At 35.7% G+C, this 18,363-nt stretch overlaps 1 protein-coding gene across 8 annotated transcripts in view; it reads left to right on the forward strand.

Annotated features, from left to right (window-relative positions):
- Window positions 1-3,882: 3,882 nt before the first annotated feature.
- The window catches only part of GRIA4 (glutamate ionotropic receptor AMPA type subunit 4), a 392,397-nt gene continuing 377,916 nt past the window's right edge, over window positions 3,883-18,363 (forward strand). For 5 of the 8 annotated variants that reach the window (XM_032167271.2, XM_032167272.2, XM_032167273.2 and 2 more), the window contains exons 1-2: window positions 4,298-4,741; window positions 5,932-6,090. In XM_032167271.2, the coding sequence (XP_032023162.1) occupies window positions 4,654-4,741; window positions 5,932-6,090 (247 nt within the window). In that variant the 5' untranslated portion in view covers window positions 4,298-4,653. The other 3 variants (XM_032167274.2, XM_032167270.2, XM_032167275.2) reach the window with 3 other exon arrangements.

An 18,363-nucleotide genomic window follows, 5' to 3' on the forward strand; every position in this document is an offset into this window, starting at 1 on the left:
TATCCCTGTGCTTAAATGTTAAAAAATAATATAAATACATAAATATACATGTGTCCACACTGATTTAAATTAATGACTAAGTTTTTTTAAAATGGGAGAGAAGAGACAATGCTTCAATGCAAAAATTTCAAGTAATTTATGTAGATACTCTCCCCTCATGCAGAGTAGGATATACTTAGTTACTCACTTCCAAGGAACACAGTATGGAATGAAAACAAACAAACAAACAGTTAATTTAGAGTGGATAAAATGTGCAAAAACACTTTAACCAACTGATGAAGGTTAATGTCACCAGCGACGTCAGGGGATATCATGGATTCCATTGTATGATGTGTTGAGAAGAGCATTTCACCTGTATGGTACTCTTTCTGAAAATCCATGACCCCAATCTGATCCTGAGAAAAGCATCATGCAAATCCCAATTAAGAGACATTCTACAAACACCTATCCCGTGCTTATCAAGCTGTTGATGTCATATGAAAAACAAAGAAGATGAAACTGTCACAAAACAGAACAAGGAGCTATGACAACTAAATATAATGAGGTGTCCTGAGCTAGATCCTGGCACAGAAAAATACTCTAATGGAAAAACTGATAAAACTGTAAATAAAGTCTGGTGTTTAATTAACAGTGACATACCTGTGTCAGTTTCTTATTTTTGACAAAGGTACCAGAGTAATGTAAGATGATAACATTAAGGAAAACTGAAATTGGGTGAAGGGTACAGGGGAACTCTCCGTAGTTAATTAGAAACACTTATGTAAATAAAAGTTATTCCAAATGAAAGGTTTATTTTAAAAAATATGAGTTGGTTTCCTAGCATCAGATTTCTGATCTAAAGTACAAATCTGGTCATTTTGCCCCCTTGCTTATAACCATTCATTGTTTCTCTGTCTCTATGAGACGAAGACGATGCTTCTGAGTGAGATGGTGCCGCGCCATCTCTTGCTTTGCTTTCCAGCCGCACTTCCACTACTTCCCCTCATATAACCTAAAGTCTAGTTTTACCAAGCTTTTAGCAGTGTCCAGAAAGACATAATTTTTCTCCACTTGATAATCCCTACAAACACATAGCAACTCAGTTCAGTTTTATTTTTCTCTCTGTGACTTCTCCCTAAATTCCCTCAAAGTCAGAGTTAGACACTCTGTTTTGCTCACATGGCACTCTGCACCTCCCTCTGTAAGAGCCTTTATCCCATTTTGGGGGGCAATTCATTATTGACAAGAGTTGCCAGTTACGTGCCAGAACTGTTTGAAAGTTTACATATATCTTGTCAGAAAAGAAATGTTAAGTAATATATCCAAGACAATACGGCTAAGAAATTGAGGGCCTGTAATCTGAAACCAGTTACTAATTATTAGTCTGAAAGCCTGAGATCTTTCAGGTAGAACACACTACCTTTCTGAATGCTATGGATACTTGTAGTTTGCTTTTCAGCTCCCAGACCCCTCATCACTCCTTAAACTCATTAACACAGCAGATTTTAATGAAGACAGCCCAGTCTCTGAAATCAGACAACTTGAGTCCCATCCTTAGTTATGGTTTCATCACTTACCAAGAATATAACCTTGAGAAAGAATCTAAATCTTTAGTTGGGTTACCTAACAAATGCAAGGATACCTAAAGTTTTCTGTAGATCAGGTGATATATGTATGGCTTTAGCACAATACCTTGCACATTAGTGAGCGTTCATAAACATTAGGAGTCTTCTAAGAATATCAGGGATTTTGTTTTGTTCAACTTTATATCTCAAACCCTTGGAGAATAAATACACATCATAGGTGCTTAATATATAACTATTTGACATATATGTACATCTATATACATGTATATATGTATATAATATATGTATATATGATATATTTCTATGTATCATACAGAGAAAATATATTTGATACATACATTTATAAATATATACGTATATAATACAGATAAAGAGAGTTTAGGTTTAGAAAGTAAAATAGAGGTTTTAACTACTTGGGAAAATAGAAATTAAAAACAACTGGATTACTATTTTGGAAAAATATAGTTGTGTCATCTGTGGTTGTATTAGTCCGGGTGTTACCATAACAGTTAAGTGGGGAAAAAAAACTTGTCCTGCATCTATATCAATGATGCTATTACATCATATGGAAACTGAAATCTTTCAATTTTGAGAAGAATTAAAGTTAATAATTGCCTCTGGATCAGGAAGAGCTTCACTAGTTACCCAAGCAAGTGATGAGTTTAACAGTTTGGTGGATTTCGAAATTTTAATTTAACTTGAATTTTATGTGTCATACTCTATTATCCTTTTGCAAGAGAAAACAGAATGCTATCATTTACAGCCTTGTTTTTTAACACAGAAAAATAAAAAAAGAAAAAATGCTTCAATTTCACTTGACTTGCAAGACTAAAACTTCACAAACTAAAATGACAAATGTATGATTTGTAAAATACAGTTACAATTAGGTTTTTTTTTCATAACAATCTGTGGTGAAATGTAATGGGAAAGCAGACACTTATTTTAAATATGCAATTTTAAAAATAAAATTCAAAACTTAGGAAATAGAAAAGCACCCAAGTTTTAGCAGGGATTTTAAAATGTCATCTACAAACTACAAATACAGGTAATCAGAGATACCAAATAAAGTATTTTGAAGGAGTTAAGGTAATGTATATTTCAAAAAACCGTTACCAGGCTTTCTGTAATTCCCTTGCAAGAATTCCACTTTAAGCATTGTATTCTCAAATATTATATCAGGCAAACCTAGGCATTTGCTATATTCCTTTTAAAAATTTAATGGCAGACATCACCCTAGGTTCCCTAACGTTTAAGGAGAGCCTCTCCTTCTAATGATTCTCTCACACAGTTTATTGGAACAGGAGATTGTATTTACTAACCAGATCAGGAAATCTCAAACCATACAAAGGAAATGAGAAACCGGTCACTCACGGCTTGTGGCTCAAGCTCAGTCCAGGCTAGGCAGATGAAAGGACAATCTTAAAGGTGACTCTGGAGAGCAAGTGAGACTGTAACCCCAAAACTTTCTAGGATAATTCATTTTCACTTCTACCCAGTCAAAACAACTATTGGCATCATCAATGAAGTGCTTAAGTCTACCTGGAGGTGGCGTGGGGCAGAGTGAGCATTCCAGAGTCCCAGACAAGAGGAGATGTGCACGAAAAACACTATCTTCCTGCCAGACACCTGTGCCCACCGCCCCAAGCACTGCCCCTCTGGTCCTTCATCAGCCTTTGCGCTCTGTCCCTCCTGATCCTGCAATGGGCCACAGCACAGAAGGAAAGAGTCCTCCGGAATGGGTGACTGTATAGAAAGCAATCGAATCTTTAATCACTATTCCTACCTTACACTTCACACAGTTCTTATTCCTATCTCTGCTTCATGCCTTTCAAAGAGAACGTTAGAGGCCTCTTTCAATTTTCATTTCTCAGTCTTTTCACCATCCAGTTCAGTACCCTAAACTTCGTCAGTTATTTAAAATAACCTTTTACCCTCTCCTCCCCTTCCCAGGATGTTTCAACTTCTCTGGCTCTCTTCCCCATCCTTACCTCCTCCAATTCTTTCCTCCTGGTCCTGGCCTCTTAAACCCGCCCGGGGCTGCCCTTTGCCTATCTTTTCTCCTCCCATCCCTCGCTGAACCCTTTCACCTCATCCATTCCCTTGTCAGGCTTTCCAGATTCCCGGGCTGTTTGCTGGTGAGAAATCTTTGCTGCAGCGAGGACCGGAGTCCCCCGCGCGCAGCCCAGTGGCAGAAGAGTGCTAGGCTGAGAGGGAAGCCAGGACTGTAGGAGAGGGAGACAGCCCGTCCTCCTCACGAACCTGCAAGGATGCGGCAGGGGCCCGGGGGCATGGGGAGGTACTAACCCCCGGAGCCCCCGATTGGGGCTTGCAGACCTGGCCCGTGGGCCAATTTTCTGCCTAGCGCAGCCGAGAAGCAGAGGTGCCAGGAAAACCAAGAGAGGGGCGCTGGGGGTGCCCATCCCCAGAGTCGGTCCCTCTGCGAACCGAGGAAGAAAAGAGGAGGGAGTCAGCGAGTGGTGAGAAGGGAAAACCTGTCACCAGACTGGCTCCGGAGCGTCCGGGAGACTGGGGCGCTCCGGTGAGCACCCAGGGGGTGAAGCCAGCCGAGCGATGGGCGAGGGGCATGCGGAGGGAGTGCGCGCTCGGGGAGGGGACGCCAGGAGGGCAGCGATGCTCCGGGCTGGTGCAGGCTTGCGGGGGGATGTCGGCTGGTGCGAGCTGGGGAGCGCGTGTGGCAGCCGCGGCGCCAGTGTTTGTGTGTATGTGAGAAAGCAAGGGGCGAGCGCGAGTGCGAGTGAGGCAAAGATAGAGCGCATGTCTCATCCTTGCGAGCAGCCACTAGACTCTCCACCACCATCTTTTGCATGTGCAACATTTGCAGCCGGACAGAAAACCTCTCCCAGGGCTATGGAGACTGCGGGAAAAATCTGGCGGCTCGCGATGGATTGCTAAGGGGAAATAGTCATAATCTTAAACCACCCAAACCTCTTTCCTTTTTTCTTTTTTTTTTTTTTTTTTTTGGTTATTTTAATTTTAGCGCCATCGTCTTCAATGCTTCTCTGAACAGCCTTTAGGAAGAGTGCGAGAGAAAGAGAGAGAGCGCGCGCCAGGGAGAGGAGAAAAGAAGATGAGGATTATTTGCAGACAGATTGTCTTGTTATTTTCTGGATTTTGGGGACTCGCCATGGGAGCCTTTCCGAGCAGCGTGCAAATAGGTAAGGTGTGCTCCGATGGGGTGTGCATGTGGCTGGTTGTAGCAGATATCCGAAAGTGAGTTAAATGAGTTGCTGATAAGCAATTCAGGGAAACCTTCAACAGTTCCCTTCCCCTCTGTTTCCCTCCTCTTCCTTTCTCTCCTTTGCAAAAAGACTTCCTCTTTAGTGCAGGTTCCTTTGCAATACACCCAGGGCAGCCCACCCATCCGTTCTCAGCCCATAGCCCTATTTCCACCTTTACCTATAGTCGCTTAAGTAGTATTGAAATAAGTTGGGGGAAAACCTTCGGGGAATTTGGTTGTATTTTATATGATATTTATTTTCATCCCTTTCTCTAAAGCATAATGTGATGTCTAGTTTGTTTAAAAAAGAAAAAAAAAATCCACTTCTTCCCATTCTGGACGCCGCAGCTTTCTTGCTGTTACAGAAAGACACTGTTTGAGGAAAAAGACATTTCCACCCGCACTCCCTGCCTCTTCTTGCTACCAGTTAGCAGATTCCAAAGTTAGATCCTTTTCCTGGAAGATTCTCCCCTTTTATTTTGTTTTCTTACTGAAGCTTTTGCCCTTATTTCTCTACCTCGACTCTATTTCCAGGGTCACCCTCCATCCTTGGCTTTTCTTGCTATTCTCCTCTACTGTCTTTTAATGGGACGCAGCTATTGAATTTCTTCCAGCTAAGCCCAGCCTCAACACTGCATCATTTCTCGTGGACTGTGCACAAAACGGAGTTAATTAGGCTGAGTCCACGAGCAGCAGGAAAATAAAGTTCATTTCTTCTTTCTGATTTCCCTCTTCCCTGTGTGGCACTATATCCCTTCGTTTCCGTATTTTAATGTAAATCTCTTTTCCGCTCATCTGCATGCATCTTAGAGAGAGATGCCCTGAGGTGGCTGATGTAGCAGTGTGCTGGGAATCAGGGGGAGGGCAAGGGAGAGAAAGGAACATTCACTAAATGGTCTCAGAGGTCATTGTGATCATAACACATTGGGACAAAAAAAAGCTGAGCTGCTCTAAAGACTAAATACTAAGCATGTACCTTAGGGACAAAGGGCAGTCTCCCTAGATGTGGCAGGTATAGCTCTTTAATTGTATGTGCTTGTGAATGGCAGTAGATTTGACTGTGCTTGGGGTGGGTATAATGTTTACAAGAGGAAACACTGAGTGTGCTTTTCCTGCTGTTTTTAATAGGTGGTCTCTTCATCCGAAACACAGATCAGGAATACACTGCTTTTCGATTAGCAATTTTTCTTCATAACACCAGCCCCAATGCGTCGGAAGCTCCTTTTAATTTGGTACCTCATGTGGACAACATTGAGACAGCCAACAGTTTTGCTGTAACAAATGCCTGTAAGTAAAACATAAGTTATGAAAAATTAGAAGAGAATTAAAACCAAGCAATGGAGTCCTCTTCCTCTTTGTTATTATTTAATTTTTTTAGAAAGAATTTCAAGATTCCCACAGTTATCTGGTTTCAGGACAAATCAGAGTTAAAAACAAGACTTCATCTCAGGGATATTTAGCTGGTTTCTTTTCTTTTCCTTAATTTATTTTTCTTTTCTTTCTTCTCCTCCCTCTCCTTGCTTCTTCCTGACTTTCTCTTTTATTCATTACGTGTCTAGATCATTCAAGTTAAATTCTCCTTTAACATTTCAGTGTTATTCCTATCATCCGAATGTCAATTTAGTGAAAATTGTACTAAAGCTAGTTTTTTATTCTGTTCCTTTGGTTTTTCTTATGTGCTTTTCACTTGAGTAAGCATAGGTCTTGCTTTTAAAGAAGAAACATGAAGGCCACGGAAGGCTTGCTAATAGTGAGAAAAAGAGGGGAGTGGTGGTGTGGAGGATATATATTTGAGTCGGTTGGTTGACGCTGCAGATGATCTGGTGATGTCACTTGAGGCTGCCCTGCCCTTATATTCTGGAGTGTAAATGTCTCTTAGTATCACATAATGCATATATCCTGTGGATATAACTCCATGAATCCTTACCTCGATGCCAAATCACATTAGGCTCCCATCCACCTGAATTCACCAACCAACCCAGCTTTATCTATTATTCCACACAATGAAACTAAACAGGTGACCTCACCTAATGCCATAAGAAAGCAGTTGTACAATTCTTTCCACTCTCACCAGGATACTCTATAACTTAATGTAAAAAAAAAAAAAATACAATCAACTGTGCATGTTAGTTTAAAACACATTGAAACATGATCAGTCAATAGCAGTTGTATTGCTTTTTCCTTCTGGAAGGAAGTGCATGTTTCAAATACCTCCTCACATTTGTATGCTAATTTACCACTGTTCTAAATTTATAAATTCAGATAATGACTATAGATTATTTAAGAAGTAGGAATCGTTTCTACATACAATTTTGCATGTTTTCACAGTTAATAAAATGTTCAAGCTGAATTGTAAAGTCTTTTTGTCGTATGAAGCTGGGAACATTTTTATTTAAAATTATTTCAGTACAAGAAAGTGTGCTGAACAAAGAAACAAGTGAAATTGAAAACAGAGTTTTAAAATTTGTCTGGAGGACAACTGTTTCATCAACTTAAATTATTTAATTTGTATGTGTTGGCTGTTAATTCATATAGCAGATAACATGATAAAATTTTCTTAATTTTCGGTGTTTCTTTAACTGTCAATTCTTTTTAGAACTTAGTTTCATGAGGAGCTTGAAGCATGTGTCACTTCTGCAAAGTGAATAATTATATTATTTTTCAGGAAGACTATAGGTTCTATGAGTTACTACTTAATTTTTAAAAATCTCTTGACATATTTGGTGATAAAATCAATATTGCATTAAAGCAAAAGGGAGTTATTTTTAATCAAAAGTGCACATAAATTAGAACAAGGTTTGTGGGTAGTCCTTTTTGTAAAATTTCTCAGTTATTAGTTTTATGTTCCAAGTTTTAAAAGGGATGTCAGCATTCTAAGTAGTTCTAAGGAAAGCACTTTTTAATACGTAAATATTATTTGTTTATTTAAATATTTTTCTCATGTCTCTCCTAAGATACAGTCAATACAAATCTTACTACCTTTAAAAATAATCTATGATCCAAATACATGTGAAGGTACTTTATCAACAGTAATTATTTTAACATATTAATTACTATTATTAAATTTTGAAAGATTTCCTTACAAGTGGCAGATATATCTGTTTTATTTTGTTTCATTTTTACAAATTAAGATCTTAAATATTCTAAAGTTTGTATTGTGACTTCTAATAATGTAAACTATATGAGGATAATCCTCTTTTCCTCCTTTTTGTTTGTTGACCTCATTTGGGATAACTGTAACTAGTATTATTTTATTTATGTAATAAAAATATATGTGAAATAAAGTGTTACTGGTAAAGTACTTGTAAACATGATAAATATTGGCAAGTTGCATACAGAATTAAAAAGTAGAAAAAATATGAAACGTAGAGTATGCTATTCTTTAGCATATAAAGATTGAGAAAATTTACACGAGTAAACTTTAAGTCTATTTAGAATCCAAGAATAATATAGTATTAGTCATCTAATATTTGTTACAATCACATATAATTGATTTTGCGTATGTTTAAAAATTTTTTAAGAAAACAACTTGTAAATAAGGAGAAAACATTTTCTAGCAGAGAAAAGGAAAGTTATTTTGACAAATGAGTATGCTGAAAATCCTTAAGGCAAATCTAAGCAGAATTTGGGAAAAAATCAATAGTCAGAGTGTGGGTCAGGTGATTGGTGTTTGTTGAATGGACTGACCGAGAGCATACAGACTCGTGATTTTCCAATCTAATTAAAGGTAAAACATAAGCAGTAAACATAAGGCAACCTCATTTATCAAGCTCTATGCCTTTGAGTACAAAAGGTAAAAATAGGTCTTGAAATTTAATATTCTAGAGAATTAACATGAAACTTATTCCTCACCATGTTACGGACTGGATTTTTAAATTTGCCATGTTAGATTAAATATAAAGACATAATATGTGGCTGGTTAAGTTTATTTTAGTCATGATTTTTCTACAATGGCTCCTTGTAAAATTGGAGTATCTGGTCTGTCTGTGAATAAGGGCCATTAAACAGTATATGTTTAATTATTTTGTGGAATGTATACTCAAAAAAAAAAAAAAGACAAAGAATAAAGCGTGTTAGTTATCTAGGGAACAGCTTATTTAATGCTGGTTCATCTGCCTCAAAACTAAATTAGTGCTCTAAGAATACTATGGTAACATAAACTATTCTGTGTATAGAGTTTACATACTCATAAGTCTAAACCTGATTAACTTAAACTTATAATTTTTGATATAAATCCCACATTCCTGAGGAAGGAACAATTTTGGCTTATAGTTTATTCCAACTATTCTACTGTTGGAAAGTCGCACTTAGATGAATATTAAACTAAAATTATATGAAATACAGATAATACAAAATTATGACCTATTACAATAACAAAAAAAGTGAGTGTAATAGCCCTTGTAGTCAAATTTCAAAATGTAATTACAAGTATACATTTTTTTGCAAGGTATCCAAAATATGAAGTATGACAGAATGGACATTTAAAAAATAAATTTAATATAGGCAACTTTCTTTAATTAAAATGTCATACTGTTGTATCACAGGTAGATAACAAAATAGTTATCTTTGCAAACAAAAATGCTAGTTTAATTGGATATGTCCATCACAAAACATTTGAGATAACCCAAAAGCTGGCTGTTTTCTCATATTTTTTCAATAGTTAATGGATAGAGATATTTTGGTTTGGAGGATGAGATATGTTCAGTTTGACCAAAAGTAATAACAAAAATACTAAATTAGTCCATCTCCAAATTTTGCAAAAGATAAATATATTTTAGTCATTTTGATTATTAGTTTAATTCAGCTACATTAGAAATCCTGTAAAAGAATCAGCCCTTTAAAAAGGCAGTCCCTGTCCAATATAATCCATAAATATTCAGATTCTGAAATGAGTAATTTAAATCTCAGATGGCAATAGGAGGTACTAACAGAACGGATCAAGTACTCATGTATTTTCACCTTGGTGAAATAATAATAGAATTTTATAGACTGTTTAAAACTTTTTAAACTTTGATAGAAAGGACTAATTGATTAATATTTTTCTTGTTTTAAAGAGTGATTTTTTTATCTTGTTCTCTTTTTCTAGCTAGAATCATTTTATTCAATTGTTTAAAAGATAAGGGATTGAAAAGCTGTAAAAATCACAAATAGAATCAATAGTATGCCCTAGTAATGATGAAAAAGTTTCTTTTTTAAGTTAAATATTAATTCTGTGTGGCCGATTTATTTGTGGACTCTAAGTATCCAAAATGAGCAGTACTTTACATAGTACTTGTAAAAGTATACGTAAAATAGAGTTGTTTAGTTAATTTAAATACATTGAAAATGTGACACTAAACCTAGTAGGCTCTGCAGGATTTTCCACTTATAAAGTAGGTACTTAATAAAAACTCACTGAATTTAAGTGTGCTAAATAATATAATATTTTTTGTTTAATTCAACTATGTTTAAATATTTTTGCATGTTTTCTCTTCCAGGATCATGAAGCCCTAAAAAGGCATTCTAAGAATTTACATTGGACTAATATAATAATCTTAAACATGCTAAGGATAAAGTTCTGATGATTTGACTTGCAAAGTTGTTAGTAAAGAAATACTAGAATTAAATACTATTTGACTTTTGCCTATATTTAGGAAAATGAGTGATGTGACTCAAATGTGACTGTCATTAGCTTTTCTTATTTTGAATTAGTAGCAAGCTTTTAAGTTGATTTCAAATAATTCTTTAGTTTTATATTTTTTCTCTCTTACCTTAATTTTTCATCCTGAGATTGAGAAAGATATGAGTCATATTCTTATAGTTTTTCTCTTTCTTAAATGATAGGATGATGCATAATTTGTATATATTTTATGTATTTTAGAGTTGTCGTAGGATTAAGCTTTCATAAAGCTGTCAAAAAAAAACTAATTTTTTTTCAATCTGGAAAGTGTTGTTTCTCAAGGAGGAAATATTTTACTTCCTGGCACTGGGAAATATATATATATATACATATGATTATATATATAAAATCTTATTAGAGTAATATTATTATTCTGGATTTTAAAATGAAGGATAAATAACAATACACCTTACACTTTATGACAACCCATAGATTTTTTTAAACTATATATGTGTGTGTATATATATTTATATTTTTTCATATATATATATGATTTTATTTAACCTCAAGCTAATCTTACAGTGAGACAGTGTAAAAAGAAAGTAATTATGTTCTAGTTAAGACAGCTTTGGTACAAAGGAGTTACTTTCCAAAGACTCTCTAGTAATAGACTACAAAGCCAGAGCTTGAACTAATTCTTATACCTACTATCCTAGTACTTTTACCAAGGCCATAAGAGTGTGAAAAAGATAACATCTATATTGAGCATGCCTGAATTAAGAAAGAAAAAGGAATTGCCATTTATCTTTTCTCTAATTTAATTGCAACATTTTGAAGAAAACAGGGCAAGACAGTTCTGGGCAACTTATTCATGAATCACATGACAGTGAATGATACAGCAAAGGCTGAAGTCATATTACGTAATGAAGCCATCCATTCATTCATTAGATGAGATAATGAATTATCCATTTACTCATCAAACATATTTATCAAGAGCAACTCTATTCAAGACATTATGCTAGCAGCTGGCAACACAAAAACTTATAAGAGTAGTTGCTGACTTTAAGGAGCTGATAGCCCAGTGGGAAAGAGAGACAAGTCAGTGATTACAGTAAAGATTACAGTACAATGTGGTAAAGTGCTATGACAGGGAAACATTGCTAGGAGAGAGATGGACACGGAAACGGGAAGGATAATTACGCCAAACTTGGCATGGCATCCTAAGGATGATATTGCCTGATCTGGGTGTTAAGATCTAGTTGAGTCATTTGAAAAAGAACAAGGAAGGAGAGCATGCCTCGTCAAAGGAGTAGTGCACGAGGAGACACCAAGCTGTGGGACAGCCAAGTTTCTTTGAGCCATTGAACATGTATTAGTCTGGTAATAGCATTGAATGTGAGGAGGGGAGGTGTGCTAAGGGGTGAGACTTTGTGGATCTCAGAGGTTATGTCGCTATGGTCAGGACACTCTTCTGAATACAGAGAGGGACCCATAAATGATTGGAACACAATAATGACATTAGCAGACTTATATTTTATAAAGAACAGGCTAGGTTGCAAGAGGGAGAATGAATTGGAAGAGGACAAAATAGGCGAAAAAGACTAGTTGACTGAGTCTTAAAGTAATACGATTTAGAATGATGGCTACTGAGTTAAAAGTAGAAGCATGGAGGAGAGAGAAAAGCACATAGATCCAATGCAGAATTTTTGATGGAACTTAGTGATTGGTTGGATGTCTATGTGGGAGGGTGCAGGGGAAGTGTGGTAAAAATAAAAGATGTTTTTTCAGCCTTCTGGCTTGGGCAAATGTTTAGATAGTGAGTAAAGAAGCAACGCACAGAAGGAGCAGATCTGAGTGGGGAGAGTGACTTTACAATGGACTTACTGATTTTGAGGTGTTAAAAATACATCCAAAGGGGGATGTGCAATAGAGATTTGGACATGTGTGTCTGGAGCTTTTGGGTTCAGTCTGAGCTGAAGACAGATGATCAGTGAGCCTCGGAGACTTGGAAGTGAATGAGATCACCCAGAGAGAGCAGAAGCAGTGCCAAGAGTGCTGAGAATCAAACCCTAGGAAGAACCAATGTTTGAGGGGAAGAGAGAGGAAACAGGTAAAACAAAGAAGGCTGAGGAGAAGGGGTCACAGAATTCAGAGAAAAATGAGGCAAGAGTAATTTCATAGAAGCCAAAAGATAGGGAAACTGTCAAGTAAACAGTGTTCAACCTTGTTGACAACTGCAGAGTTTAAAGAAAGAATTGCAAGGATAACTGTAATATCTTCAACATAGGTCTTTCCTTTTCTTTTCAGAATGTTCTTTTATATTTGACCAGAAAAAAAAAGCAACCCCATAGAGATTCTAATACTACATATGTTTTTGGATATATTGGCCTAGAATATTCTTCTTTCACTTAGAGATATGGAGAGATAATCTCCTCTGGAGTTTTGAGCCAGATGAGTTTGAATTGGCAGCCTGATAGTGGGCAAGTTACTTAACACTTCTGAGTCTCGATTTCCTAGTCTGTTAACACAGATAAATCACATATATCACATACAAATTTTATGAATATTAGAAAATAATTTGGAAAATATTCCATATATAGTTGGAAATCAGTTCTTATATCTGTATTTCATTTTCTGTGTCATATGGAAATTGTACGTCTGAGCCAATTTTAATATTTCAAGTTATTTATATTTTATATTTATATTTTTAAAAGGCATTTTAAATAGATTTTTTGATATTTCATGGAAAATTTTTTGACTTCTTACTGAATTGTTAATTTTAAATCATGTACACAAGTCTAAAGCCATATTTGTCAAAATTATTTTTAAGTCTTAAGAGAGGGTAAATTTATCTAAGATCTTTGGGCCATTCAGAGAGAGGATTGTTTCATTGATAGATTAAAGGAGGTCAATGAATTCTCCTAATTTTATGCAAAATTGTGTGTACTTGTGCACAGTGTGTGTGTGTTTACAGAGACACAATCAAACTTTTGAACAGCTTCTCAATGAGTTCCAGTCACAAAAAAGGCCCAGTACTTCAGCCCTAAAGGAGCCACACATAAATTAGATGAACAAACAGCTCTTCATTCCCTATCTTCATCATTTTAGAAGCTGAATAGATTTTAGCCTTGAAACCAACCAGGAATTTTTTTAATGAAATCTGTCTCTACTACCTTCTTCCTTAACATGGAAAATAATCAGTCTGTCTTAGCTGGAAAACCCCTTGCCTTGGTCCTCTGCCTCTCACATTGTCATCTTATAATTTTTATTTATTCTCTTACTATCCAAAGTGTTACATATTCTACATCAGCTCTTTCTATTTTTATCACCATTTACTTTTCCCTACCATCACCACTCCTGGAACACTGTGTTCTTGAAGGTCATCAGTGACTTACAAATTAGTAAATCCAATTGTTATTTCTTATGCCTCGTTGTCTCAGAATAGTTTGCAGGATTTGACATTGCTGACAACTCCTTGTTCTTTGAAACTCATTCCTCCTCTTGTAATAATAATAACTACTATAATGGAGTACTGTGTGCCAGATTTTGTGATCTCAATTTTTACAAAACTCAAAAGTAGGCATTATTATTATCATTTTGTAGGTGAAGAACCTGAAGATTTGCATACCTTAGAAAATTTGTCTAAGACATCAGAGTATTCAGGGCATCTGAATTTAAAGTCAGTTTTCTTAGCCAGTACAGGATTTGCCTGCCATTCATACCACAGCATCTTGATCAGTACAGTATTGACAAAATACCCAACATTCAGTGTGACTGTCGCAGGTTAACTCTTAATTCTGATATCAAGATGTTTTTCTTAAAGTTACCTCTGTCACAACTTTTACTTACCCCAACAAATATGGACATATTGATTTTTCTATGTGGTTTATAACCCAGCACAAAAATTTCAGAATCTGAAAAGGTAACACCCCCGTTACTTTATATTGCCAAATTCATGTCACAAACACAACCAAGTGTAAAAACGACTAAATGACTCTTTTAACTGTTATGTAAACAGTGTTGGATGCTTCATTAGTTGGCCAGCCTACCTATTTTTATAGCAAAATTATTTGATTTCAGGATAACTGCAGATATTCAAAACTATTTTCCAGAATGCTTCACTTAAATATTTACTGAGCTATCAAGTATTTTCTTTCCATTTTTTTGGGGGGGTCATATTTTTGGATTTCAAATAAATATGGTGAAGACTGTCCTAAAGAACACCATGCTACCTCAAAATTGCTCATTTTTAGAGCATCATCAGGTGCCTCCGACTTAAGAAAACTGTTGATATTGTCAATAAAAAGTTTAATGTTGTGTTAGAAATAAAAGATAAAAAATATTTGAGATGCATTCCTTCTTTCAATAAGCCACTCTGTTTTTCCAGAAATAGCAAAAATTATACTATAAGCTGTAATCACTGTTTGCTTATTTTTGTTGCTGATGTTTATTCCAAAGTGAGCAGACTTTAAATATATTATGCCATGTGATTTTCCCATTTTTTAATATTTTTATCTTAAAACTCACACATACTTGTAAAAATTTCAAATACTTCAGAAATCTTAAAAAGTTAGGAAACCCATCTCACGTGCAGAGACACACATAGACTCAAAATAAAGGGATGGAGGAAGATCTACCAAGCAAATGGAAAACAAAAAAAGGCAGGGGTTGCAATCCTAGTCTCTGATAAGATAGACTTTAAACCAACAAAGATCAAAAGAGACAAAGAAGGCCATTACATAATGGTAAAGGGATCAATTCAACAAGAAGAGCTAATTATCCTAAATATATATGCACCCAATACAGAAGCACCCAGATTCATAAAGCAAGTTCTGAGTGACCTACAAAGAGACTTAGACTCCCACACAATAATAATGGGAGATTTTAACACCCCACTGTCAACATTAGACAGATCAACGAGACAGAAAGTTAACAAGGATACCCAGGAATTGAACTCAGCTCTGCACCAAGCAGACCTAATAGACATCTACAGAACTCTCCACCCCAAATCAACAGAATATACATTTTTTTCAGCACCACACCACACCTATTCCAAAATTGACCACATAATTGGAAGTAAAGACATTTATGCAGCCAAAAAACACATGAAAAAATGCTCATCATCACTGGCCATCAGAGAAATGCAAATCAAAACCACAATGAGATACCATCTCACACCAGTTAGAATGGTGATCATTAAAAAGTCAGGAAACAACAGGTGCTGGAGAGGATGTGGAGAAATAGGAACACTTTTACACTGTTGGTGGGACTGTAAACTAGTTCAACCATTGTGGAAGTCAGTGTGGCGATTCCTGAGGGATCTAGAACTAGAAATACCATTTGACCCAGCCATCCCATTACTGGGTATATACCCAAAGGACTATAAATCATGCTGCTATTAAGACACATGCACACGTATGTTTACTGTGGCACCATTCACAATAGCAAAGACTTGGAACCAACCCAAATGTCCAACAACAATAGACTGGATTAAGAAAATGTGGCTCATATACACCATGGAATACTATGCAGCCATAAAAAATGATGAGTTCATGTCCTTTGTAGGGACATGGATGAAACTGGAAACCATCATTCTCAGTAAACTATCCCAAGAACAAAAAACCAAACACCGCATGTTCTCACTCAGAGGTGGGAATTGAACAGTGAGAACACATGGACACAGGAAGGGGAACATCACACTCTGGGGACTGTTGTGGGGTGGGAGGAGGGGGGAGGGACAGCATTAGGAGATATACCTAATCCTAAATGACGAGTTAATGGCTGCAGCACACCAACATGGCACATGGATACCTATGTAACAAACCTGCACATTGTGCACATGTACCCTAAAACTTAAAGTATAACAATAAAAAAAAAAGTTAGAATATTCCTTATTCTCAACACTTGGAGCTAATCAGACTAAACAGTTTGCTACAGATCTTGCCAGACTTTTTTTTCTGTATAGACCTAGAGAAACAGACAGTACTCTAAATATAAGCTTTTAATATATATCTAGAAATAAAAGTATTTAATAAGATAACATTTTATAGCTATATCTTATTAATGGTTTATTTCTGTTAATCATAAAAGCTATTCTTTTGGATTTTAAGAACTGCTTCATTTTCTTGTACTGCTGCATAACATGCCATTGTATGAAGTTTCTATGATTAATGTACTCAATGCCCTCGGGATCAACATTTAGATTGTTTCCAGGTCTTTGATATTACAAACTAAACAACAGTAAAACTTCCTGTACCTGAGCGACTATTCCTGCAAGATCAATTCCTGGAGGTGAAATTGCTATATCAAATAATTTAGATTTATGCTTTTAATAAACATTATCATATCTTTTCAAAATTTATTTAAATTTACAACAACCAGTATGTGAGAATAATTTTTTTCTATGACTTGCCAACAGTGACGATTATCAGTTTTTTGAATCTTTACTTGTCCTGATGGATGAGGATGATTTCTCATTGCTGCTTTAATTTACATATTTTTGATTAATTGGGAGGCTTAGACAATTTTCTCTTATTTATCAGATCTGTGTACTTTTTTCTCTGTTCTTTTCCTTTGCAAATGTTCTCTTTTTCGGTTGTGAGAGTGTTTTACATACTATGGAAATTAACCCTTTGTCATACACGTTGCGAATTATTTTTCCACTTTCCCTTTGGCTTCCAGATTTATTGATGATGTCTTTGGCCACACAAACATTTAAAATTTTTGTTTAGTCAAACTTGTGACTCATTTTCTTTATGGCTTCAGGGTGTCGTGTTAGCATAAAAAAGGCATTCCTAGCCTTACAACTATAAAAATATTATTCTACATTTTTTCTAGCATTTTTATAATTTTTAATTTTATATTTGTAACACTAACTCTTCTGGAATTTATTTTCTTACATTAGAAACTGATTTTGGTGAGGTTTTTTTGTGTTATTTATTTGCATAAGCTGCTCTTTTAAAAGTGCTTTGAACTGCTACATTTGTGCAAAACTGATGCTTTTTTTTGACTGAATTTGAGCTTGGACAGAAATTCTGCTCTTTATGTTCTGAAGTTCTCCTATTCGTTGTTCTTCACTTATTTACCCCTTTCTGATAGTCTTGCTCCTTCTACTATTTCCTTTTTTTTTTGCTTCTGATTGTCACTCACCACCTGACCAAATCCCCATGCCTCTACCTCCAAAGTACATCACATTTTCACTTTCTCCATCTCTATTTCACCCTCCACATCCAAATCAATGGTTTTATTTTAATTTTTTTACTTATATAAATTTATGAGGTAGAAATGCAATTTTGTTACATGTATAAATTGTGTAGTGATGAAGTCAGGGCATTTAGAGTATGCTTCACCTGAATAATGTGCATTGTACTCATTAAGTAATTTATCATCATCCACCCTCCTCTAACCCCTCCATTATTCAGAGTCTACAGTGTCTATTAGTCCAAACTCAGTTGTCCGTGAGTACACATTGCTTAGCTCCCACTTATAAATGAGTATATGTAATATTTGATTTTCTGTGTCTGAGTTGTTTCACTTAAAATAATGGCCTCTAGTTCCATCTGTGTTGCTGAAAACAACACAATTTCATTCTTTTTTGTGGCCAAGTAGTATTCCATTGTATATATATACCATATTTTCCTTATCCAGTCCTCCACTGATGGACACTTAGATTGATTCAATGATGTTGCTGTTGTGAATAGCTCTGTGATAAACACACGAGTCCAGGTATCTTTATAATGATTTATTTTCCTGTGTATAGATACCCAGTAATGGGATTGCTGGATCAAAGGGTAGTACTATTTTTAGTTCACAGACTAAAAGTTGTGCTAATTTGCATTCCCAATTGGCACTACTTTAATAATTTCATAATTAATCTCCTGCTTCTGCTTTTTACCTTTCTCCATCTACTTAACATATTTGAGCCGGGGGTACCCTTCTGAATTTATAAATCAGAGACTGTT

This window comes from Hylobates moloch, unplaced genomic scaffold (genome assembly GCF_009828535.3).
Source record: "Hylobates moloch isolate HMO894 unplaced genomic scaffold, HMol_V3 SCAFFOLD_11, whole genome shotgun sequence".
Taxonomy (NCBI): domain Eukaryota; kingdom Metazoa; phylum Chordata; class Mammalia; order Primates; family Hylobatidae; genus Hylobates; species Hylobates moloch.